At 45.0% G+C, this 25284-nt stretch overlaps 1 protein-coding gene across 16 annotated transcripts in view; it reads left to right on the forward strand.

Moving 5' to 3' along the window:
- Nucleotides 1-1094: 1094 nt before the first annotated feature.
- The window catches only part of WNK2 (WNK lysine deficient protein kinase 2), a 117335-nt gene continuing 93145 nt past the window's right edge, over nucleotides 1095-25284 (forward strand). For 15 of the 16 annotated variants that reach the window (XM_049826274.1, XM_049826276.1, XM_049826262.1 and 12 more), the window contains exons 1-2: nucleotides 1095-1315; nucleotides 1727-2533. In XM_049826274.1, coding sequence (XP_049682231.1) covers nucleotides 1226-1315; nucleotides 1727-2533 — 897 coding nt within the window. In that variant the 5' untranslated portion in view covers nucleotides 1095-1225. The remainder of the gene's footprint in view (nucleotides 1316-1726; nucleotides 2534-25284) is intronic. The other variant, XM_049826271.1, reaches the window with a different exon arrangement.

The raw sequence follows: 25284 nt of genomic DNA on the forward strand, positions 1-25284 counted from the left end.
CTTCCTTTCCTTCAGAAATCTTGGGGAATAATTACTTGGTAAACCTTCTCTTCTTTTTTTTTATTCAGTGAAATTTTAATTGCTCATAAATATGGTACGTATGTATGAAAGCAAGCCTGACGGTAGTGGAGACCGGAGTCCTTCCATGACCTGATGGAGCAGGACTGTCACAGCTGCTGACGGGCGCAGGCTTCGGTGGGGCGAGCGGCTCCCGACCTCACGGGGGGGAAGCGCGGCGTGGCCTGCCCACCCGAGTTTGCCCCAGCCTAGTCCAACGCCAAGCCTCAGTCACAAGAAACCGCGAGGTCGGTATTGACAGAACGCTAACACGAACTGCTAGAAAGGGAGGAAAAAAACCAAACCAAACCCGAACAAAGAAAACCCCAGGTGCGTGTCGAAGCCCACGGCACCGAGAGGCAGGGTGCAGCATGCCGGCGTTACTGCCTGTCTACGCTCTCCCGTTTGAGGGGCTCTGCAGAACGACGAGCAGGAGCTCTCTCCGCTTCCTCCCGGCAACCTGCCCCTCACTCGCGCCCTGGCCTGGCACCAGCGGCCGCCTGCCGCAGGCACCCCCGCGGGGCCGGGGAGCGGATCCTGCCGCGGGCCGGGGCCGGGGCCGGGGCCGGGGCCGGGGCCGGGGCCGGGACTCGCATCCGCCGCCCCCCCCCCCCCTTCTCCTCCTCCTCCTCCTCCTCCGTGCGGGGGCACCTGCCCGCGGGGGGGCGGGCGCTGCCCCCGGGGCCCCTCCCGCGCCGCGGGGCCGGGCGGGGCGCGCGGACCCTCCCATTGTCTCCGCCGGCGGCGGAGGGGGCGGGGGCGGGCCGGGGGGGTGGGGGGGCCGCCCTCCGCCGCCTCATTGGCGGCCGCCGAGCGCCGGTGCCTTAAATGGGGCGCGCGGCGGGGAGCGCTTCCCATTGACAAAAGCGCGGCGGCGGCGGGGCGGGGGTGGAGGAGCCGGGGAGGGCGGGGTCGGCGGAGGCTGCCGCAGGGCTGGCCGCGGGCAGGGGCGCAGCCCGCGCCCTGAGCCGCCGGGCGCGGAGCGGCGCGGAGGCCGGCGAGGCCGGCACTGCGGGCAGGGGCGTGCTGCAGCGCGCAGGGGCGGGCCGCGGAGCTCCGCCGCCGGCAGCCGGCTCCCCCGGCACCCTCTCCGCGGCGCGCACACCCAGCCAGGCGCACGCACGGCGGTACCCGCCCCTTCTCCCCGCCGCCCTTCTCATCCCCGTCCATGGCGCTGAGGACGGCAGCCCCCCGCTCCGCACGTAAGTCGGCGGCTCCGCCGCGCCTTTGTGCGCGGCCCTGCCCGCCCCCGCCGCAGGTGAGGCGGCCCGGCCGCGCACCTGAGCCCGGGGCATCCTGCGGGGCCGCCCGGCGCTCCCGGCCCCGCGGCCGCTGCGCTGCGCGGCTGACCGGGGACGGGGGGGGACGGACGGGAGAGCGGGCGGAGGGATGGAAGCGGGGGGGGGGGGGGGGGGGGGAGCGGGCGGAGGGATGGAAGCGGGGGGGGGGGGGGGGGGGCGGACAGGGCGGTCGCGGTGGCTGCGGGGAGCCCGGCTCGCCGCAGCCCTCCCGCCTCGAAGCCCCGGTGTGGCTCTGCCGCCCGCTGGGGCGAGCCCTGGGGCCGGGGGTGGCCGCGGGCGGGGGGGGGGGAGGCGGCCGGGGCTGAGCCCGAGCCCGAGCGGCGGCCGGCGGTGCGTCAGGGCGCTGCGCTCTGCCTTGCCCCTCGCAGGTGGCGGTGGGGCGGCTCGGCGCGGGCATGGACCACGGTGACTTCCCCGGCCCGGGGGCGGCGGCAGGCGCTGAAACCTCAGACCTAATGGAAACTGGGGGCGATGCCAGATCGGCACCTCGGCGGGGAGGCAGAGGAGGAGGAGAAGGAGGAGGAGGCGGCGGCGGCCGTGGCGGGGTTCCAGCGACTGCCGAGCCCGGCGCTCCCCCGGTTGCGGAGACGAGCATGAATATTGATGGGCCCGTCGGTGGCGGGAGGAGCGGGGCGGCCGCTGCGGCAGTGCCGGGAGCCCCGGCCCCGCCGCTCCGCGCCCCCTGCTCCAGGGATCCCAAGCTGGTCCATCAGCGGTTCCTGCGGCGGAGCGTGGTGGACTCGGACCAGGAGGAGCCTGCTTTCGACCTGCCCGAGTCCGAGCACCAGAGGAAAATTATCCTGCTCCCCAAAACCCGGAGGATAATTGCGGAGAGGGCGAAGGCAGGGCACGGGGCCGCGGAGAAGGTGTGCCTGGGGGCCGAGCCTTCTGGGGAGCCGAAGGCAGCGCCAGCCCCCGGCAGCGTCGTGGGGGCTGAAGAGCAGAAGGAAGCGGGCAGAGATGTGGAGAGGAAAGAGGCGTCGGACGCTTCCAAGGACCAGAGCAAGGCTAAGAAAGAGGAGCCTGAGGAGGAGGCCGATATGAAGGCGGTTGCCACCTCGCTGGATGGCAGGTTCCTAAAGTTTGATATTGAACTCGGGAGGGGATCCTTCAAAACGGTCTATAAGGGTCTGGACACGGAGACGTGGGTGGAAGTTGCGTGGTGTGAACTTCAGGTAAGCCGAGCTGATCCTCCTGTGTTTTTTCTGCTTTGTAAGCCTAGGAGCTAAGGGCAACGTGCCGGTGTCATCTACAGAAGCTCGGCTTTGAGCAGCCTTTATAGTCACCATCGCTTAGTATCCAGTGTCTAACTATAGCGCAATATTCTCATTGGCTCCCAGTCCACCACCTTATGTACACTCCTCCCAGGCTTAACCCTCTCGGCCCTGGGACCTGACCGCCGACGCTAACGATGTTAGTGTGGGACCTGTCGTATCGCACAAAAAGGTCATGAGTTACTCGCTCTGAATGCGCAAAGCATGCCGAAAAGAGCTAAAGGGAGCTCCTCTCTTCCCCCCCCCCCCGACCCCCAGCCGCTGCGGGCTGATGCTTCAGAAGGCAGCGGCTTGATTTAGCAGGAGTGGAGCAGCAGGTCTCTATTAAAGAGACGCTGAACATAAATGAACGTGGGGGTGCATTTGCAGGGGTGAACTTTCCTTTTGCTGTGAATATAAATGCGTTATGCTTTTATAAAGATTGAAGACCGGCTGCCCCCTTGCTTGCCCTTTCCCCTGCTCTGAAATTGTGACTGGTGCCACCTTCTTTTGGATCAAACCTCCAGAAGTGCCTCAGTGCTTGCCTCTTTTTAGGCATCACGAGCTAGTGCTTCAGTTAGGTCAAAGACCTGTCTGTCCAAATACCTTTTACAAAGAAGATTTTAAATAAGGGATTCGACTTGAATTCTAGATCTTGAGAGTGAAGTCATCCAGTAATGTCTGAAGAGAGTGAAGGTTTAGATACTATCTTTTGCTGGTTGGGCACATCGCAGTTGCCCTTTTCTTAGTGATTTTTAGATTCTGTAAAAATCACAGTAGCATATGCTTAATTTTTTTTCTTTGTGAAGCTTTTAGTAGCTGTTACTTACCTCATTTCTATTGGCATCTGTTTGAATGAGACCCATCTAAGAAAGACCTGAGACAGAATTTTTTTTGAGCTATTACTTAGTCTGAGTTACTTCGTAATTTTGGTGGGTACCAAAAGATTTAACTCTTAGTTACAATTTGGGGTCCTTAAATGCCCACTGGCTGACTGAGCTTTATGGCCTTCCAGAGTATTTGAGAATAGCATGTAAATAATGTGATATAACAAGCCTAAACTTCCAATTGTTTATTTTTAATGTTGGCCCAATCTGTTTGTAAGTCGCTCCTGGCTTCCTGGGATAGGTGGGGATGGATGTACAACCACATCTATTCCTAATGATTTCATTACACAATATAATCACAATTCACTGCAGCACTACTTCCTTACAGAGTACGAGGCGCACTTCTCAGTCTTCGTAGTTGTGCGTTCCCCTGGCTTTTATTAGGCAGGGATGCAGAATGTAGAGCCGCAGCAGCTGGGTAAGGTACAGCTGCAGAGTGGAAGATGCGATGGGCTGGTGCTGAGGGGTTTAACCCTTCTCCCCCAGCCTGGAGGGGTTCTGGAGGGCTCATGGGGAAAGGGGAGAGCCTGTGGGATCACCAAGGGGATTTAAAGGGGAGTTGAGCCGGGTGGGCGCCGCTGGGAGGAGAGCCTTGCTGGCAGGCCTGCTCTTTGTCTGGCTTCTGCTTGAAGCTGAAGCGTGAGCGTGTAAGGCTTTTAGTTCGGCAGCCTGAGATATATTTTGGATGATAACTGGGATGCCGTCGGAGGGAAGATTTGTCCGTAGGAAGAGGCTGATGTTGTTCAGCTGTTGGCCTGAGCAGCGCAGCCCAGCTCTGTCACTGCAGAGCAATCGCACAGATCAGGAATTCATCTTGTTGCCAAATTTTCTCGGTATGCTCTAGCAGGGGAATTGAAATAGATGCATTTTCAACATATTTTCTGTAACAGAATAGCTTTAATGACAAAAGACTGCCAAATGTATTGGAGAACCCGGTGCATGGAAATGCCAGTCAGTGTTTGGGTCACACCTAAGATTGTGAAGGGAGAATTGCAGTATGAAGCTTACCTGATCATTGGTTTTCTCGTTTCAAGTTAAACTGGTTTAGGAATTCCTGAACTGACTGCATGTGAAGAAATCATCTGTAATAATTCCCAAATTCCCACTAGTTTCCATTATACGTGCTTCAGCTTAAATCAGATCTTACTACTAGATATTTTCAATTTAATACAGAATTTATTTTAGGGCTCTAATCGTAGAAAGAAAACTCTCTATTTGACTGCTTTAGAGAAATTGGTGTGAATCCATAGAAGTAGGTGAGGGCTGCTGGTTCTCCTTAAACACTGCTGTCTGCTTGCTGTGCAGATTTGGAGGTGATGCCGGAGGCCAGGTAATGTGAGATGGTATGTGAATTTTGAAAGCCAGTACTTTAGTCTGGATTGGGAAAGCCTGAATGACAAAAAGCTTTACTCACCATGGGATTAAAGCCTTTGCTTCTAGGATGAGTTTGTGTGAAGGAAGCAATCAGGAGAAGGTGTGAATAGCTGTGTGTTGTCTTGGGGTTTTTGGTTTGTAGAGTACTCTCTTAACTGGACTAGGGAGTTTTATTGGGAAAACAGAGGGTGCTGCCAAGTAATTGCTTCATTCATGGCACTTTCAAAATTTTTGTGAGCTGTGCCAGTTAGGTGTGCCCCCGTTTGTCTCTTAATGTTAAGTTCAGGTATACACAGCAGAAGACCAAGTGGAAGTGATCGGCACCATCCTGTTGAAGACAATGTGACTTCCTCTGCAGTCTCCACCATCAAAACCCATCCCAGAGCCTTTTTATGCAGAAATGACAACAAATTGTACTTTGCCCTCTGGAGATGCACTTGTGCTTGTTACTTCCAGAGCTGGAGAGTTAAAAACTAACAGTATTGAGGTTCTATGCAGGCATTAATCCTCTGTCCTTGCTCAGCATTTTTTTCAGCCCAGTTGTACTGTTGCCTGTGTGTTTATCTCTTTTTGTCCGTCTGTACAAAGACCTTGCGAGCCATTCTTGTTCAGTGGTTTTATTTCATTGAAAAGATGGCTTTAGGGTTCAGAACCGAAGTTGTGGCTTGGATTAGGGTAGGATCCAAATGCTAACCAAACTAGATCTGGGGTTTAGACCTGCCTGAAGATGTGAAAGCCCACATGTTGTAGTCGAATTCTACCTAGAAAATAAGTTTATTGTTCCTTCCTGAAACTGGTGTATTGGAGCAGGATTAGTGTGCCCTTGCAGTTTGGAAAGGTTTGCATTCTAAGGTTTTCAACAGCTATAATTAATTTTAATTGGTGGCATACAATTGCTGTGTGGTAAGGCTTCAGTGTAACAGTATTTGTGTTGTGCTCCTGAGTAAAATGTTAGGTCATGAATAAGGAATATAGGCTTTTGCCAGTCTACTGCTGGCAAGCCTAATACTCCTTTTAGTTAGATGAATGGTTTCAAAATCCCCATCCTATTTCCCTTTGGGAACACATAGGGAAACTGCAGAAGAGTCAAACCTGGTACTATCTCAAATGCAAGGACCTCACTGTACTTTATGGTTCTTGCTTGGACTGTGAATACCGAGCTGCTGTTTGTATTTAATTTTAGTTTTTTGTTGAAAATGTGGAAGGGATGGACTGTCTCATCCTACTGTTGCTGTACCCATGGTGGGAAGGTGAGAAATGCCTGTTGTTGAACACCACAGGGGAGCCAGGCTTTTTCCACTGGTTGCCCAAGACTTGTTCTCCACTCCACGTACTGGTGCGTAGATGGATGCTGGTTTCTTCAGGACACTTGGCCTCCAGGTGCTCTGTGTGAGAATGTGTGGGAGTCCTTGGTGCTCGCTGGGACAGAGCTCAGTTCAGGTATCGGATGTTAGAGGTATTTGGGGAGCTATGTGAGAGTGAAGGATGGGCAGAGGTCAACTCTCCTTCCCCCGCCCATATAGCTGAAATTAGAAATCAAGGGTATTAGAATAGCTCTGATGGCATTTTCCAAATGGCCACCAAACCAAGGGGTCTGTAATGGTAAACCAACCACGGATAGACATGGTGCTCTAAGGTGGCAATTTCTCACCCCCTGCACCCGCAGCTTTTCTGCCAAGCTTCTAGTAGTATAGTTCTGTAGGAAGAACTTGATTATCTTTACAAGATAAGTGTTTTACTTCATAGTATTATAGCACTTTCCTCTTTATGTCGTTGCCAGTCTTTTCAAATGGCCTGAACCAAAGGAAAAAAAACAACGCAAAAGTACATTTTATGTCTCAAGTCACTCAGGTATTCAGGAGTTTCAGATTTTTGGAGGGCACAGATCTTAACTGAAAATTAAGTTCTAAATGTGGATGCATTTCTGAATGCTTCTTTCACTTGATTCATATGCAATATTAATATGGGAACAGGTAATGTATTTTCTTGATCTCTGTTTTTATTCCTGAAATGAGAAGCTCATTCAGATTGGCCGATAGCTGACTGATTTTAATATGACATGCACATTCTAGAAGTACAAGATGAGATTAGACTTTGTTTTAATGCAAGGTGATTAAAAAGGGCATTTAAAATCATTAGTGCTAGACCTATGTGATCATTTTTGTTTCTAAGGCTGATAATCTTTCCTTGAAGTAAAATTGCTAGTTTGGGTGGAGGAAGGGAGGAAAAGCTTGCAGTTTATTTGTAAGTGTGTTACCTTATGTATGAGAGAAGGCTATGATGCTTATGTAACTATTTCCTTAAAATTTTTAAGCGGTGTTTTCCATCTTATGTCCACTTAGATCTGTGATAGTTGTTTAAAGTGATACCAAAGGTGCATGGCTTGGATCTTTCTGTGTAAGCAGGTATGTTTGCATGGTTAAAAGTGGGAGCCTGTAAAATGGACAATGTTAAAGCAAATTCACTTTGCTCTATCTGGCAAGCCACTTCTGGCAAAATTAAATTATGTGGAGTTAAATTATGTGGAAGGAGAAGGATGTCCTCTGCCCCTGTATCAAGAATCCAGGGGATTTCTTTCTGGAAAAAGGTAACATCCTTCACTGGTGTTGTAGTTTGGCTTTTGGTGGTGTCCTTGTTGGCTGACAGCATTCATCTGATGTCGAAATAGTAGCTGGTTACTATCTATGCTTTTAATTTATTGGCTGGGTACACTTTGTTGTGTAAATGAACAGAATAATTTAGAAAATCTGTTTGGGAGGAGAAAGGAGGGAGACTGCATTTTAAAGCTTGAATCCGCTATTGCTGTGTGCTCATATTAAATTAACTGAGACTAATTTTGTCTGTTGCAAGTTAATTCTTGAGACAGTGAATTCTGTTTAAATTTAAACAATTGGGTTAGCTCTGCTTTACAGTGTCAATGTGAAAACATGTGCCTGTATCACTGGTGTTTGTTGGTATAGCTGTTGCCCTGACATGGAGAAGCATGATAGGGATATGGTAGCAAACTATTAATAGACTGCTTCTCAAATTCAGTAAATGAAATAGAGCTGGGTCAGACTTCAGATTCTGCTTTTGAATCAAACAAGACTCCTTGCTCTTGCTTTTGAGTACATTTTACCCAAAGACTGACTGCATGCTCTTTTAATTCTGGTTAAATTTTTCATGCTAAATGTGTGGGGTCCGGTTGCTGTAAGAGGAAATGCCTTAAAATAAAATCAGAACTTGGTGTGAAGGATATTTCTGGTCCCTTTGGTCATCTCTTGTCCACAGCTGACAGGGGAAAAGTTGATGTTGCAAGCTGTCCCCTTAGTAATGTTTGCACTTGATATGCAGTCCGACTTGTGTGTATAACATGCTTATGTTTATGGTCTGCTGCCTTGTTTTGTGGTTGGGGTGTAACAGAGGTTTGAAGAAAGTTCAGTGGCACTGATCTTAAAAGAAGGGCGGCAACAGCAATTCAGCTGTTGGTTGCTGAAGTTATCAGGGGTTTTGCATGCTCTGAGAGATTAGAGATGTTGCAGAGGTTGGGAAGAGTGATTGTGGGCTGGGTAGGTGGAGGGCAGAGGCCCTACTGTAAGGATCAGGTGTGAAGGGGCTGGTGAGGAGGGAGGTGGTGATAAATCTCCCATACTTCAGGAGCCCTGCTGGAGTGGTAGGTTTGGGTTTGAGCGCTGAGAATGGCTTGCTACAGCTGTCTGATCAGGGGAAGTTTGGTTTTTAGGCTTGCTGTGACATAGCTGTTGGTTGCCGGCAGCAGGGTAGTTGTTACCTGTGTGTTCAGGAGGCCTGTGGTAGGTCTGACTGGCCAGGAAAAATAAATTTAAGGTAAGTGCTGATGCATGATACCCCAGCAGCCTGTAGGCATAAGAAAAGGGCAGCCAAAGGCATGTCATGTGAGATGTGTGACACTTGGCACTGCTGTTGGAAGAGACATCTTCATTGCTCTGAAATAGGAGGGGTTTATGCAAATAATCTTTGGAGAATATCTGCAATGGTCATGCAGAAGCAGGACTGGTTTTCTGTTTAAGTTTGTACATGTGAAATTGAAGTTACATCTGGAAATGCATTATTTCCCTGAAGAGAGATTGGCCTACTAGAAAACATGAGTGTTATCCCAATGTTGATTTTGATGTGCCTGAAACAGGGCAAGGGCAAGTTTGGTTTGGTTTTGGTTTTCCCCTTCCTTGGCAAGGAAGGGGAAGTTGGTTTTTTCAGTGCAGTTGAGAAGTCAGCTAGAAACAACCTTTATCCAGTATCTTGCTACTCCTATGTAGCTCTGAAATGGAGGAACCATCTCACTACTTTCCTACTGCCTGCTCCGAGATGAGAAGTCTTTCTGCCAGGAGTGAGTTTTGCAATGATATTCTCCGCAGCAACAAGTGGCCACAGCCTCTTCTGTGACGGAGTCTAGACCAGTTGTTAAGATGGCTAGATGGCAGATACTTTCAGATCTCTGCTGGATCTGGTGTGATGATTTTTCTTTATATTTAGAGAGAAAAGAGTCTTAGCTCCTCTTTGCCTCCATTTCATTTCTGTGGAGCAAATAAGAAAAAGGCTTTGTTCAATTGGTGAAAGAGTGTGAGTGCGCACCCTCATTCTCCATACCTCTCCTCTTCCCTAAGAGTACTCGTGGCTCTTTCTAAATCCAGGTTCCACATAAACCACAAAATAGAGCCCATTTTATGTGTTAGATTGATCCCTTGCTCTGCAATGGACTAATCTTCAAACCATAGGCAGCTTCACGTATCCCTGAATAAAATCTCATTGTTCTCCAAAGAAATCAAGTCCATACCTCCTTTTTGGCATGATGTTTATCCAAAACGGCTTGCTTGTTGGGAATGTTGTCCATTCCAAATTAGCTTAGGTGCTGCCTAGCTTCTGAGCTGTTCTTCTGACTTTCTCCTTGCAGATGTTCATGCTGTGTAAAACACACTGAGAATTTGATGCAAGGAGGGGATCACAAGTCCTGCCTGTTCTCCTGTGTCTCCTGCGATCACCTGTGTTGTGGACACAGGTTGTCACATGGCACTGAACTCCTCTAAGCCTTAGGAAGCATCTTAGCTGCCAGCCCGTTGCCTGTAGGCATTGATGAACTTTGAGTTCTAAATCAGCTGGCAATAAACGCGTACCAAAAACTTTCTAGAGTGTCCATTTTGTTTGTTAGCAGTGACTTGTGTTACTCCAAATATGTACAGTCAGTGGTGTGTGGTGAAGTCCCTTCTACTCAGTCTCTGAAAGAAAAAATAAGTAAACTCATGTAATTGTACTCATCTTTAATTTTTATTTTTTGAAGACGCTCCATCTCAGGCTTGAATGGTCTCGCATACCTGGGTTTTCAGTTCATCATTATCTCTACAATGCTTTTGTAAAAAAATTACCCCTACTAAATATGCCATAGCCTGTCTAACCCCACTGTAGCTACAGTGTTACTACAAATAAATGAATTTCTGGAGCTGATGGGATTTCTTCCCTCCTTCTCAAGAATCTGCCGTATAAGTGTGCATGCATTTTAATTCATATCAGGTGTCATAGTGTACACAATCAGATTTTCATAAGTGATTTACTAGAAAATAATTTTGCTATATTGTGTTAATATAGTATAATGGCTTTATAATATGGTGGTTAAATACGCAGTGGGAATAATGGGTAAAATGAAATGCCATATTATGGCAATATACATCTTGTTTAAACTATAAAGGAAGGAGTAACTTAAGACCTAATACCATCTGTTCTTCAGTTGTTTGCTACAGAGGGATACAAAACAGTTATTCATGAACTCTGAGGAAAACGGATAGAGTGCAGGCTCAAATAAGATTTGTGGGGGTTTTCTTATTTGGCCATTTTTTTGTGAATTCAATCTGATCTTCATTCTGGACTTAAAGGAAAATTAAACCAGCTTTAAGTAATATTTGATCCTATTATGAATCTTGGCAGCACTTTACCAAAGTTAATTTGAATTTTAATGTAATTTTTGGTGAGGTAAATAAACTTTAAATGGCTTTGATTCCTAGCTTTTTCTAAGAAAAGGAAAACCTGAAAGGAAATGGGCATGTTTGTTACATACTAGTCCTTTTTTTTTTGCAATGTTTTCTTGGGGGGGGAGGGGGAAGGCTGTACTGTAGTTGGTTACTAAAGCTACCAATTTGCCTTTCTCAAATTCTGAAAGTTCTGCTGTAGTCCAGCTCTCCTGAAAACTGCTTAAAATGCTTTTTATTTCATCTTAACCTAAAGACTTTGAATGCAGATCTGTATGGATGATGGCTGACTTTTTCTAGCCATGTTTATGCTTTTGGGGAACTATCTTACCTTTTCCGTTAACGTTTTAGTAAAGTATGGGCCTTAATAAACTGTGGTTCTGTATCAAGCACAGTAATGTTGTGTTCTGTGTATTCCTGTATTAACAGGGCTTGTCCAAATGCCATTGTCAGTGTGTTTTCAAGTGCATAAACCTGCCTAAAACCCAGTAAGACTGCACAGATGAAGGAAGGTTTTTTGTTAGCTAAATAATAAAAATTTGTTTATATTCTATAAAGTAAGGTTTTATTAAAAAGAACAAATGACAGTTGGTCACTTTATATATTGAGAACTGAGTATTTATTATACAAAAGCAGTATAAACCAGGCATTGCCTACATCTGCTTCTGAAATGGATGTTCCTTTCTCTTACTGGCGTGTGCTTGAAGGATTAAAATTATGGTGTTTATTCCAGATTTTTGTATAATAAGCAGCTTTTTAACATTGCTTTTCCTGATGCTGTCTGGATTTTTTCAGTTAGAGCAACATTTTGGGTGACCCATTGTACTTGCTGGAGCTAATACAGCTGTGGTGGTTGACTGAGCAGAATCAATTCTGTCTGTTAAAACAGAACAGTGTAAAAGGGTGGGGGAAACTACAAAATTTCCAGTGGCTGTATCTCATTGCTGCAGGCCTGTGCAGCGCTCTGCTGAAACATTTGATAATATCTAGATGTTGTAAAACTGATTCCAAATAGGTTTGGTTTTGTTCTAGGCTTTACTGATTAAGGAAAATTGCCATGGTTATATGCATTTGAACTTGTTTTGTTTCTCTTTCATATCAGTGTTTGTTTTGAGAATTGTAGATAATAAAGCAAGTGTTGCACTAATAAAATGGACTTGCTTGTCTCTCAATTACAAAGACTTATATTGCCTTTGATTACTAATGGAGGATGAGAATATCTTGTCCTTTGGCAAGCAGCGTGATCGTGACTAACACGGGTGGTTTTGCATGTACTTAATGTTTGTGCATATATGAAATTACTATTAGAAGAGAAAATACACAACCACTTGTATTAAGCCACGGGATATAGGGTAAAATGAATTGGTAAGAATGACCTAAAATGGTTGCTTATAGCCCACCTGTGACCCTGCCTCTTGAGGTTATGCTTTCCCTTGTGTGGTGTCTTTTTGCAGGTGCTTCTGGGGATGCAGCATCAGTGCTGCCCTCCAGGCTTCTAACATTTTTCTTGGACAAGTTGTAATAACTTGTGTAACATATTTCATTGACCTTAATGAATTTAAGTCATTGTGGCAGTTCAGCCGAAGTGAAGCCTGTCATCTCCAGGAAGTTCCAGCACAGGCAGGTGGGGGAGAACACCATTTGATATTTGGGATTTATTTGTATCGTAAGGGCCTTGTTAATTTAAGGCTCTTGTAGCACTGTTCTAGGAAACCAATGGTTTCTTCTGTAACTTTGCTCCAAAAAAAAGTGAGAGAAAAGCTCCTGCTGATAATATGCTGGTCCTTGGATGTGTGGCAGACTCTTGAACTGGACTAAAGTTCTCTGAAGCAAGTTGGAGCTGTAAATTCCTCTAGCCTGCCAAGAGCTGCTGAGCCCCATTGGTGTCGAGTAGCAGTGATCGCTTGTCTTTAAATAGAAGACTTTGGAGTCTCCGTGTCAGACCTGACGGACTGTCTGCTGAGGCTGCTCTCAGACCCGTGTGGGGCAGTGGGTGGTGAACTTTTGGGCTGGTTCCTGCAAAGATGGACAGTGCACCCTTTAACCTGTTTGGCGCTGGGGGGGGGGCTGCCTTGGTGGGGGGCAGGGACCCCAAGGAGTGGTGTGCTGGTGGGAAGGCCCCCCCCACCCCCGACAGCCGGCCGCTGCATCTTCAGGCAGGTGAACTGCCTAGGAGGGAGGGGGCCTGTGGGGAAACACTCTCCTGTCCTCTCCAGCAGGGTCTGACATTTCCTCTTGGGAATTGCTTCTTCCCTGCGAATGGAAGAATCTCCTGTCGGAGATGTGCTCCTCACCCTGCCCTTGTCTGCAAGCGTAGTGGTTTGGAGGCTTTGGGAAAGGCTCCAGTGACTATTGTGGGTGGGGATGGGAATTTGGAATGAACCTCCCCTGTTCGTGGGAGTCCTTTGGTCTAAGTATTGCCATCATGGGAGGGGAGATGGGCAACACCTCGTCTAGGTGTCATGTAAGAGGACAGTAGGTGCCATCACCTGGCTTTTTCACTGTGTGCAAGGGAGCTCTGCAGAAGTCTCTTGGCCTCAACTATTTGAGGAATGGATGAACAGTTCATTTCTGGGTCCCAGCTGTGTTTACGTAGAAGTGGGGCACTGAACTAAGTTAAGACTGCGGCCATTTGGGGTGTATGCAAGAGACCTTAGCTTTTGCAGGCACCTCACCCTAAGAAAAGGCACGGTGCCTTTGGTATGCTGGCAGCTGGAGGACTGGCTGTCAGAGCCACAAGTGCTTTCAGAAGAGCGCATTTGGACCCAGGTCAATTCTGTGCCTTATTTTTACGGTCTCACATTAAATTAAGCCAACTGGATAGATAGATTGCCGCATGATACAAGATACTCCTACGAAGGCACCCTGCAGTTTCCTCTAGGCTATAGACAACTCAATGAATCCTTGTATATGGAAGAGGATTAAGCCTTCTCTTCAAAGTATTGAAAGAGGAAGGAAACTTGTAGCAAATATCTGTGGTTGGGAGAGGGAAGTGAAGCGAAACCTCTTTTTTAACTTTCTGGAATATATGATAGGTATATTGTGAGTTTGGTTTTTCTGTGGCTCAACTGCTTGTTTGCTCTCCAGCAATCTGCCAAAGCCCATGCCCCTGCCACAAAATATGTGACATCAACACCTGGGCTGCTAATATGGAAGGCTGCTTCTATGAGAGGAGAAAAGCATATGGAAGGCTGCTTCTATGAGAGGAGAAAAGCAGTTGTGCTCACTGCTTCCAGACATAGTTCTGACGCTGCATACCATGTGAAAGAGTTAATACGTAAAACGTGTGTGATCTGAGATGTCTGTCTGTTTACTTAGATGAAGCCAGCATTACAAGTTTTTAACCACAGAAGCTACAAAACTATTAGAAACAGCAAATCCACCTCCAAGTAACATTGAAAAATTAAATACAAAGCTTCATTTATTAAAGTATGTGTATGCTTTTTTTTTAGAGTTCTTTCTCAGGTGGTTTGAGGGAGGGAGAGAACAGGCTATTGCTCACTCACATGTGGGCTTCAAAGAAAACTTGTAAGTGGCTTTGGGTTTGGACTGCAAACTCTTGTGTGTGAAATGGGACACTTGAGATGATGGAGTCTGTGTATTCAAAAGTGACCAGTGCAAATAAATAGGTCTGTGGATGTTTATTGGCTTTTGCCAAACTAATAGCTATCTGTGGTTTTCTTCCTTTTTTGTGACGTTGTTGAACAACAACTCAGTTTATAACAAGTGCTGCTAGGGAGTGCAGTCCATGTTAGGAGGGAATCTCTCAGCATGAAGGTGGTGATGGAGAATGATTGAAACTGGAGGATCTGTGACTCGGAGAGCTAGCTTTGCCTGAACAGGGCATAACGGAAAATAACAGCTTTACTAACCCAGGACCTAAAAATGAAATTGGTGTCACTGCTGAATTCCAGATTCTCAGTGTGAGGGGTGTGACTGATGCTGATCTCGCTTTGTTACTGATCGGGGAGGATTACAGGGTGGTTCATCAATCCCTTCCCATGTTCCTTTGTGCATTTTTAGGGAAACTTTATTAAAAATAGATGCTACTTCATAAAAACTTTCCAGTAGGCTTTTAAAAATCGGTTTAATGTCTTCTTCCTTCTCATTCCTCCTCTTCCCAGTCCTCCATCGCCGCCCCAAAAGTTACAAGGGCAGGGTCTTGCTCTTCAACACCCTCTGCACTGCCACAGGGTGTATACAAATACACTTGTTCTTTTTTCACATCCCTTTCTTTTCTTTAGAGGGTCATCTTCACAATCATATGAGATTATCTTCTTTGATTAATCTCATAAGATAATGTTTCACCTAACAGTCTTCCAGTTGTGCATGGTGTTTTCTTGGGCAGGTGCTTTGCACGGCGATGAGGCAGTTAGTGACAGCCGTGGTGGTAGCTTGTGGTCTTTTTGAAAATCCTGATGAACCTAAGATGGAAATCAGAATTTGCAGAGAAATAATGGAAAATGAAGTAACATCTAGCGAGATGAGATGAAAAGGTATTTCATAACCTCTTGTGCAATAATTGTTAGTTTCTGATTCTTAGTGGTGACTGATACTTGTAGTCTTTCTGACTGCCTTGATGCTTAGCTGCCCTAATTCTGACGCTGCAGTTAATGATTTAGCAGTACACATGCTGTAAATGTTTTTTTTAAAAAAAGGCTTTGATAAAACTTATATATGATGTATTATACCCATGCTTTATCTGTGATCCTAGCTGCATCACCTCTGATTTTTAGAGGTGAAATTGTAATTTATGAATTCTGTTAAGAGAAAGGAAAAAAGCTATTAAAACGTTTCCACAAGCTAATTTTTGTGTGTAGAAAGAGAGAACTGTAATTTCTTAGGAACTGTGACCTTTGTACCTTGAAAGATATATATAGCATATATTTCAAATGGATTTCTGTCAGCAGGGTAACTAATGAAATCATCTTGCAGTTGGAGTCCTTGGTACCTAATAAGATGTGAATTCCCCATGAAGCTGCTTCTCACAGTTTGGTTATTTCCGAATGTGCTTTTCTGTGGATCTTACAGCTGCTAGGGTCGTGCTTTTTCTGTAGTTTTTCCTTCAGTGGGGACAACTAGAAAACTTCTGTTTCCCTTTTATATAAATTTTCCTGAAAAGTGAAAGTTGCTTTGTTTCCATGAGTTGCTACCCTGATTTACTCGCTAAATGTGTTGTGGACAACAGAGGAGAGGTGTGCGCACGCAGCATCAGTGCAGTCTTATTTCCCAAAGAAACAAAGGCTGAGAAACAACCTTTGAATTTTTTTTTTGACAACCAGTAGAAATAACTAGAAGGGGTGAGTTTTCTCAGTCTTGTCTTGCTCGTCATAAGGTCATTAAGCCTGTGAATGATGCCAAACTCCCAGTAATTGGGGACGAGTGGTGTAACGAGAGCTGCAGCAGCCTGCGCCGGCGGCGTGTGCGTCCCACGAAGATGCTGCTCTGCTCCTCCGGGGGGGTCCGATGGGGATGACGGGCGGCAGCCGGACGGGGTGCGTTGGGGACCCGGGGGTCCCGCTGGCTCTGGCGGCTGCTGGAGCAGGGCTGTAGTGGGACAGGGCTCTTCTGCGTCCCACTGACAGCTGGGCAAAGCAGAAAGCGCGCTGCATTATTTATAGGGCTTGTATAGTGCTACAAAGAACATGTTGTATAATAATGGGCGGCTGACTGTGCAGCCTATATGGAGGCGGCAGTGGAGTGCTTCAAGTCTATTTTAAAGTAATTTCCCATCCTGGATGAATTAAGTAAAAAACACTTGTTTATCATTGTTGGCATCAATTCTGAATGTGTATTCAGTTTTTCCATCAGCTTAGTACAGTTTTGCATATATTTTTCTTGTAGGATACATATTTAAGGGTCAGAATGAACTATAATCTGACAAAGCAGGTTGTTTAATTGCATGAATGGAAAAATAGAAGGACTGGTTTAACTAGAAGATCTTAAACATGCTGAAATGTTAATTACTCTTAGAGGTCTAAGACAGTCAGATGAGTAATTGGTCATGAAAGCCTGTTCACCTGTTTTAATGAGCTCAGTGTAAAAAAAAAAAAAGCTGCATACTACTTCTAAGGTGCTCATGTATGAAAGTTTTAAAATCCCTCAGCCAGGGTTTATGTGTTTGTTTCAATAAGAATTATATTCAGTCTGTGTTTTAAGCATGCTATATATTTTGAAATGTAACAACATTCCAAAAGCAGCAGCTTTTATTCTTCAGTCTGCCCAAAATTGCCATGCAAATTTACCTGGTTTTAAAATAATTTCTTGCACTGACAGTGGTGTGACGATAGCAGGTCTTGAGAGTGTTATTTCTCTTGCAAGGTTAAAGCGAACAAACAATTTTTTTTAATTGAAGAGAGATAACGTAAGCAACTATATAACTATACACAGTATATAGCAGTGGCAGTATGTAAGCCTGTGCCAGAGCTGTAATCTCCACAAAGGAAAACGTGATGCAAAGTCAGCATATTTGTAAATACAGGTATTTTTACAACATAGCTAGAGAGTCAGTGGTTCAGCTGAGTGACTTCTCCTTAACCCTGGGTATGGAGGTGAAAATACATGTTCAAATGCTTCCCTTGCTTTTCAGACAAAAATCCAGTAATTCTGCCTTTCTTTAAGAAACTTTATACCTGCTATCTTGGTTCATTTTGTAGTATTAAGCCTTGTTAAATAGCTGAAATGATATATCTGGTAACAATACTACAAATGGAGTGGGGAATTCATTAAGTAATGACTGTGTTGTGATTTGATTTACATTACTTTGGTCTCACCTTTAGAGTTGCTGTTTACTTTCGTATTCATGGCAAATGTTTACTGTTTGCTTGGTCTCTGCTTATTGCATCTCCATAAGATGGATGTGAGAGTTACATTAAAAAAAAAAACACACGCAGATGTGCAATAGTAATCATAATAAGGATAAAATGTTTGTACAGGTGAGATAAATACAAGAATCTAAAATTGTCAATGTCCTTCTAAATTTAGCAACTATCAAATAAGATCATCACCATGAGTATTATTCTTTGTTAAAAGACCCTTTAAAGTATGTGGGGTTTTAAAATTAATTGCAGTATGTGGCACTCTTAATTGTCGTGGCGCGGAATATATAAGGTACTTCTGGTAGGCAAAGCATGCCTGAATGGTTTTTAAAAAAGTAAAAGTCATCTTTAGTTTGTGAAATTCTCAAGTGCTTTCTTTAACAGGTACCTAAAGTGGTTTAGGTGCATTGTGAACTTGTTAGGTACAGTTCTACCTAGGCATTGCTTTTACAAAAATTTTAACTGTTTCTTTACACTGCAACTGATACATCAACTTTCTCTTGAATACTCTGTATAAGATGGTGCTGATCATGTGCTGTCATGCTCTAAGATGCTAGAAAGTTGAAAAATTTCATCTTTAAAATGACATTGCAGCTCCAAGGAAGGCTGTGCTGTAACTTTTGTTTCATTGCAGCCAATAAATTGTTCTTAGAATCTGTAATTTTGAAAACCTCCAAAACCAAAGCTTTAAAAGACTTTAAGTAAATTACTTTGTGACTCATAAGAAGTTTTTCTTCAATCTTAAAAATGCTCTGGTGTTTTTGTATGGGATGATAATCCGTATCTAGATTTTGATGGTTTATTATTATTACTTTTATTTATGATATTCAAATCATTGAGTTCTTTGGCAATTGACTTGAGTCTGCTGGCAAGACTAATCCAGCCTCCTTCTGTAAGAAGTCCTTTGCTGAATACTTCTAAGCACCCTTTTCTGAGATATCTGGAATTTAACTACAGCTATTTGGAACCTCTTGGATCTCCAACTTGTACATTTTTAGTCTTGTAGACTAAAAATACATCTTTTAGAAAAAGAATGATATTTGCAGTAAATCAAATTATATTTGTTTCAAGAGGGCTAATATAAAAGGAGTGGTCTTTGAAAACTTTCTCGTCTAGAGCCTGATGAAAACCAAGCTTTTGTCAAAATAAAAGGCTCAGCATAGTGTGCTGATAGTAATTAATTCCCAGGGAGGCTGCTCACCGCTCTATTTCTTTGCATCACAGCAGAGAAATGCTGCAGATTATTTCTATAATCAGGTTAATTGAAAGAGCAGAAAGGGGTAAGGAGAAATTCTCTGGATTTACTGTCATAGTTGGGGAAACAGCAGAAAGGGCTGACCTGGCACGTGCTGTGATGTGCTGCCTTCCCGAGTGGATGTGTGTTGTGTCTTGGTAGCTGGCAACCTGTAACGCATGCTGGGAGCTAGCACCTGAAACGCTCTTTTAATAGTGTACATTTTACATGTGTATTATTAGAGTGGGAATTACTGTTTTTTTCCCATGGAAATGTCTTGGGAGAAAGGGGTGTGATGAGAAAAATTTCTTCAGCCAGCCCTGACTCGGTTTTCAGGGAAGAAACTCCCAGACTCTTACACTTGAGTTTCTCCAGCTCTAGAAAAGGCTATGTGAATTTAAACACAATTAAGAAACTACCCTAGGGCTGTTTTTTTTTTTTTCCTTTTAAAGTTCAATAGGTAAGGGTGTTTTATTTCTTACACCTGTATTTCCTAGTTGCTTTCAGAAGCTGCAGATCAGGGCTAGTCTTTTCCCATGGCAGCCTCCTTAGTTGAAAATATTATGGAAATATTAAATCCACTTACAGGCTGAGCCTGCAAGGTTTTTGGAAAACTTTGGTTGTGTGGGTTTAATAAGTTGCAAAATCGTAGCTCCATGTGAAATCTCTTAATATTATGGTGTGTGGACTTAGTGTTTCTTTCTTTTTGTCTACTCACTGTCCTACCTGCTGGTGCCGAAAGCTGTCCCCGGCAGCGATGGCCGTGCCGGAGTGTGCCCGCGCAGCCGGGCTCCGGACCAGAGCAGGACTTCGGGTCTGTCACACTGGGAGCAGGGGCTCCCCTTCGTCATCTGTAGGGTGGAAATCCCGGAGGTCTGTGAGTTGAATTTGTAGGCCAAACCTCTGTTGACGTATTTATTTCCTGTCCTCTTTTTTTCTCTTACATTTGAAATCATTTTTATTCAGGGTAAAGTTCTGGAGGACCTAATGTAGTTAACAGCCTAAAAAAACCCCAACAACCAAAACACCCTATTGGGAATGAAAGGTCATCACAGAGCTTTTAATTTGAAGTCCAACCAAACAGAAGTGGTATTTAATCCATCTTTACTTGGAACAGCTGCCAACTTATAAAAGCTGTAATAAGAAAATTATTAGTTACATCCTCTTCTCAGTCTACCTGAACGTCCTCTAAACTAATACATACAGGCCTGTGGTGGCTTCCTTTAAATGTGGCTTTTTTAAAGTTTCTAGTCAATAATGAGAGGCTGTCCTGATTTATCCAGGATAACTAGCTGTGCTTCATCAGTTCATTTCCAGCTAGTTATTCTTCCAGATGGGTATCCCTATTATAAAGGGATCCCAATTTACTAATGTCACAGAAAATATTTACAGCATATTACCTAAATTCTGAAAAGACCTATTCCTATAATTACTTCTAAGTCATATTTCATGCTAGTTAAGCTCCGTTAAGTGCACACTTTTTTTTTTGAGATCACATGCATTCTCCGTGTCTGTTTTTCCCATCTTTTTTAGGTTGAAAAGTTCCTGAACTTCTTTCTCAAGAGCCTGCAAATTTAATTGGGTGAGGAAATACTTTCCTTACTTTACACAATGATTTAAATACACTATTATGTCTCAGATCAAACTTTTATTATAAAGAAAGCAAGGCACATTGTAATACTTGGCTGTACTGTATAATACTCTACAATTAATGAAAAATCTTCTGTATGAGGTTAAAAATATGAAAAAAAAATCAAGTAGATTCTTCTATGATAAAAGCCCAGTATTTCTCAGCTGTTGCAGAGAAACAGAGATCGCCTTAAGAGGAATTTATTGAGGTATCTTTTTTTTAATCATTAGAAATGGAGCTTTGACAGCAGAGGCTGAGACTTTGTCTCCCCGAATGGGCTCTGCATCTTCTCCGTTTCTGCACGGTGTGCCCGGCGGGTTGGTCAGGTCTCCGCTGGACCACCCTCTGTCCGTAGGGCAGCGAGCCTGGGGAGAGGGAGCCCGGCAAAGCACGGAGCAGTGCAAGAAAGCAAGGATTAGTTGGGTTACCTGCTAGGAAACATGCTGGTTTAGCAATGCCTGTGTCGGTATTTCAGGGATGGGAACGAAGCTGTGAAGGGATCAGCGGTCGGCGGTCGGGCCACCAGGCTGGGTTCATGGTTGGTGGTGGTGGTCGTGAGGCTCCTGGTAGCCCTGTGGACACTGCTCTCCGTTGCCGTTCTGCTGGCACAGGCAAACAGGTGAATAATTTGAGCTGTTTTGAAACAGGGAATTCTAACAGACCCTCTCTGGAGATAGAGCTTCAGGTTAGACTGCCGTTAAGACCTTTTCTTCCCCCTGCATGGGTTGTTTCTGCAGAGGCTGTTTCTCTTGGTGGGCAGACTTTGACAGCACAGTCACACGTGGTATTAAGGCAAGGCGGTGATTCACGAGAGCGAGTTCCTAATGTTCCTTCCTCTCAAAATTGCCATGAACGTACGTGGGAAAATGTGGTTAAAGCTGATATTGGAGAGATCTGTCCACATGCAGAGGCACAGTTACATAACATGGATGTGAAGGACAACAAGTCCTGTTGTCTGCTAGCAAATTGTAGGACAGCTAAAGTGTGACCGGTTGGGAAAGGCAGGCTCGACATTTAACACCAACGCACAAGGCAAGGGGAATTTGATTATTGCAGACTGTGATCCTCAAATGTTCGTGTACTATTTGCCACTCTTTAGGCACAGCAGAGGGAAAATGCAGGTCAGGAAAGAGTTAATTAAGGTCTTTGGTTGTCTTTGGTTGCCACTGCCATGCGAGTGGCAGTGCCTCAGTCTGCGTCCGGCACACCGAGGCCTTTCTGCCCCGCTGGTTTGCCTATGGGCCAGTTATCGTTACAGGCTATACAGTAGCCTTGAACCTGATACATGCCCAGCTGTGTCAGCTTGAGTTTGGCCACTGTTGGAAATCACGTTGCACTGATCTGGGTTTTGGTTTTGTTTTTTTCCGGGAGGTAAGGAGGGAATAATGTAATGTCAGTGCGGCAGTAAATTGAGAAGGTGCTCCAAGTGTTTTCCAAGGGAAGATAAACTGTACGAATGGATGCTTGCGAGAGGGGTGACTTGGGGACTCGGCAGGGCATGGAGGGAGGAGAGGAATGAGGAGCTGGGAGAAATGGGGATGGGTGGTTGTGGAGAGGGAGAAGCCCAGGGGCTGGGAACTGTGGGCAGCGTGCAGTCGGAGCGGGGGACGCCTTCCTAGCCCCTCGCTCCTGGCATCGTCTGAATCCTATCCTTCCTCCTTCACTTGGGTGGGAGCTGGCTTGATTCTTTAACATGAGATGGGGCTTGCAGGTTTTCTTCCCTCTGGGTAACATTTTGCCCGAATTGCTCTTTCTCCTTGCCTATGCGTTACATTTGCAGTGGATGATGGAACAGCTCTGAGCCCTCTTCTCTGCGTTTGTGGTGTGACATGGGATCTGTGCTGCTCTTAGCTGCTTCCCCGAGCAGCATCTCTTCTGTCTGACTCGTCACCTGCCTTGCCGCGGTGGGAAACGAAGGCAGGCATCTCATGCACAAAGCAGCAGTGCTGGGGGGAAGATGCAAACGAGTGAGCTTGCCCAGATGGAACGGTTGTGAACTGAGTCACTAGGAAAGGAGGTGATGAGAATGAGCAGCACGATCCCCTCTGAGCTGCTGTTTAGGAGAGCATCTAATTGTGATATATGAGGCTCTTCAAACCTTTCTGAAAAACTATTTCTGTTTAAAGATTAGCATCCCAAGTCCTGCAGTACCTATAGGCTTTTCTGGATTTTTCCTCTAATTGAGGTGTCTCGTCCCGTGGTTCTAAGGCAGAGTGAGTGCACCAAGATAGCTGAAAGGTTTTCCAGAAAATGGATTAGACCAGTATTGTGTTCCAGATCCCACAGGTCAACTAAATCAACAGCTCGGAGTCCGAACAGTCGTATTAACCTCAACTGGCTGCTGACCATTGAAATGCTGTCTATTTTTCAGATTTAATGTTAATTAAGAATCTGTGAAACAACCACTGAATCTCTGCTCTTCCCAAAAGTGGGGATATGTATCAGGAGGCGGGTTGTGAATCATGAACTCTGCCTTCAACTGATGTTCTCTGATCTCCCAATCTTAATATATAAAATGTTGGACAATTCCCTTAGATAACTAACAGCATGCTATCTGGTGCAAACCACTTCATGCATCTCACTTCAAGGAAGGTGTGGACTAGTCAGAATTCAGCATTCAGTTACAACAGCAGGCAGAGATCTGGAGTACATGGCTGGTAGTGAGAGATGGTTTGTCCAGTCTGGGGAGGAGGTAACTGAGATAAAGGTACTGAAGATAAAGGTATTTGAAGAATAGCATCTGTAAAAAACCCCAAAAGCCTACTTAAAGAAGCAGTTCAATGATTCTTTGTGCCTGCTATGTACAGGCAAATAATTAATGGGCTTAAAATGAAACTAGGGAGATGTAGGTTGGACAAAAGGGAGAACTTTCCAACTAAGAGCAGTTAAGCATTGACAAATATTCCCTAGGGAGACTCACTGGAGTTGGTGTACAGGTCTGTCAGGAATAATGTAGAAATCATTCCTCCTGTCTTGGAGCAAGGGAATAGACTAGTGATATTTCCCGGTGACTTCCAGACCCACTTGCTGGAATTCTCTTATTCTGTGCTATGGCGTTGGTCATGTATTCAGGGTTACAAGGTTTGCATTTATATTGATATGGTGAGTCCTGTGAGCATTGTTATTTCAATCAGCACATGGTTTATGTAAGTTTGGTTTAGTTTGGTGAGGAGCCAACCTAAACCAAACAGTCATAAGTCATCTTTAAATTGAGCTGTTGGCAAAGTATATTTGCATTTATTTCATTAAGAGTGCGTTGAACTGGTTTCAGATAGTGCAAGGATTATAGTGCAACTTCAATAGCCCAGCCAACAAAAATTGTCCCCATTTTGCTTACAGAGGAATCAAGCACCTAAGAGAAGCAGAGACTTGTCTGTGTGCAGAGACTACCCTTACAGTTGAGGTCACTGTCTTCAAGAAGGAAGAACATGTCATGTAGGGCCACCAGAGTGGTTAAGTGAATGGAGAACCTTGCTTATGAATTAAGGCTAGACTTCAGCTCGGTTAGCCTGGCAAACCAAGAGGGGATGTAATAACTCTGTAGAAAGGCAAAGGGAGGGAAAACTCACTAGAAGGAAGAGAGCCATGAAGGCTAAAGGATGAAGTTGGCTTGGGAAGCAGTGTATCTCAGCTGGCCTTGAGTAAACTAAACAAAGAGAAGGAATAAGGTTTTAGCACAGCTTTGCTTTAGGAGTGGCGTAACAAGAATTCAAACTGGTTTAAGATGAAGTTTGCTGAATTTATGAACAAGATTATCTGTCATGTCCTGCAGTCAGTCTCAGAAGTTATGTAGGAGGCTTCCACAGGAAGAAACTGTTCCTGCTAAGAGCTTGAGCTATTGCTTGTCTTTTTTTCCAAAAGTCAGGAGCCTTATTGCCAAAATTTTCAGGTTTCATCCAGCACCTGCAACGTACTAGCACAAAGTAGAAACTTCAGAGAGAGAAACATTAAAAAAAAAATCACTTTAACTTGGAAATCTCTTTTTTTTAAGTGCTCATATTGCTTCTGAATTGCTGTTTAGTTGGTTTTTTTTTTTTTTTTTTTTAAAGGTCTGTTGTATCCTGAAGTTAGGTCAGGATTGCAACTGCATGAATCACTGGGCTTTGAACATACCTGTAAAAATAAAGCTTTGTGTTTTCCAGATAGTGCTTCCTATTTAAAAAAAATGAGGAAGAAAGGCTCTCATTCTGTTTGTGAGCCATGATGCCTCGCAGGTTACGCATTTACACTTTGGTTTATAGATTTGATTTTCATTGGAGTTATTTGCAATAGCTGGAGGCTCAGAGTCAGAAAACTAACCCCAGTGTCTGATACCAGCGGAGCCTTGAACTTGAGAGTGGAGGTAAACTGATGTAACCTGATGGTTGCTTATATGCTCTGTATAAACTGTTTTTAAGCATAACATTTTTCTGTGCAAGTAAAGTGTCCAACTTTCTCAGCATGCAGAGATGATCAGGGTGCTTCAGCAGTTGCAACACTGAAGCCTCAGAGCAGAGGAGCCAGCAAGGGGAGCGGGCAGCATCGTTGCATGGCCCTGGCTCTTTGTGTCTTGCCGTTCCCCTGGGGCTTACCTTTCAGCCCAAAGCGATGAGGTCATACATGAACTACTGTTGTCATCCTTACTTTCCCAAGCTTCATTTCTATGGCTGTGGAAGTGATGGTAGTGTTTTCCCTGTAGATGTTGACTTTTACTGCTGTCTTTCTGATTTTGTTTTAAATAGCCCACTTGTGCCAAGTCTTCAATTCCTTTTCCTT

This window comes from Accipiter gentilis, chromosome 23 (genome assembly GCF_929443795.1).
Source record: "Accipiter gentilis chromosome 23, bAccGen1.1, whole genome shotgun sequence".
Lineage (NCBI taxonomy): Eukaryota > Metazoa > Chordata > Aves > Accipitriformes > Accipitridae > Astur > Astur gentilis.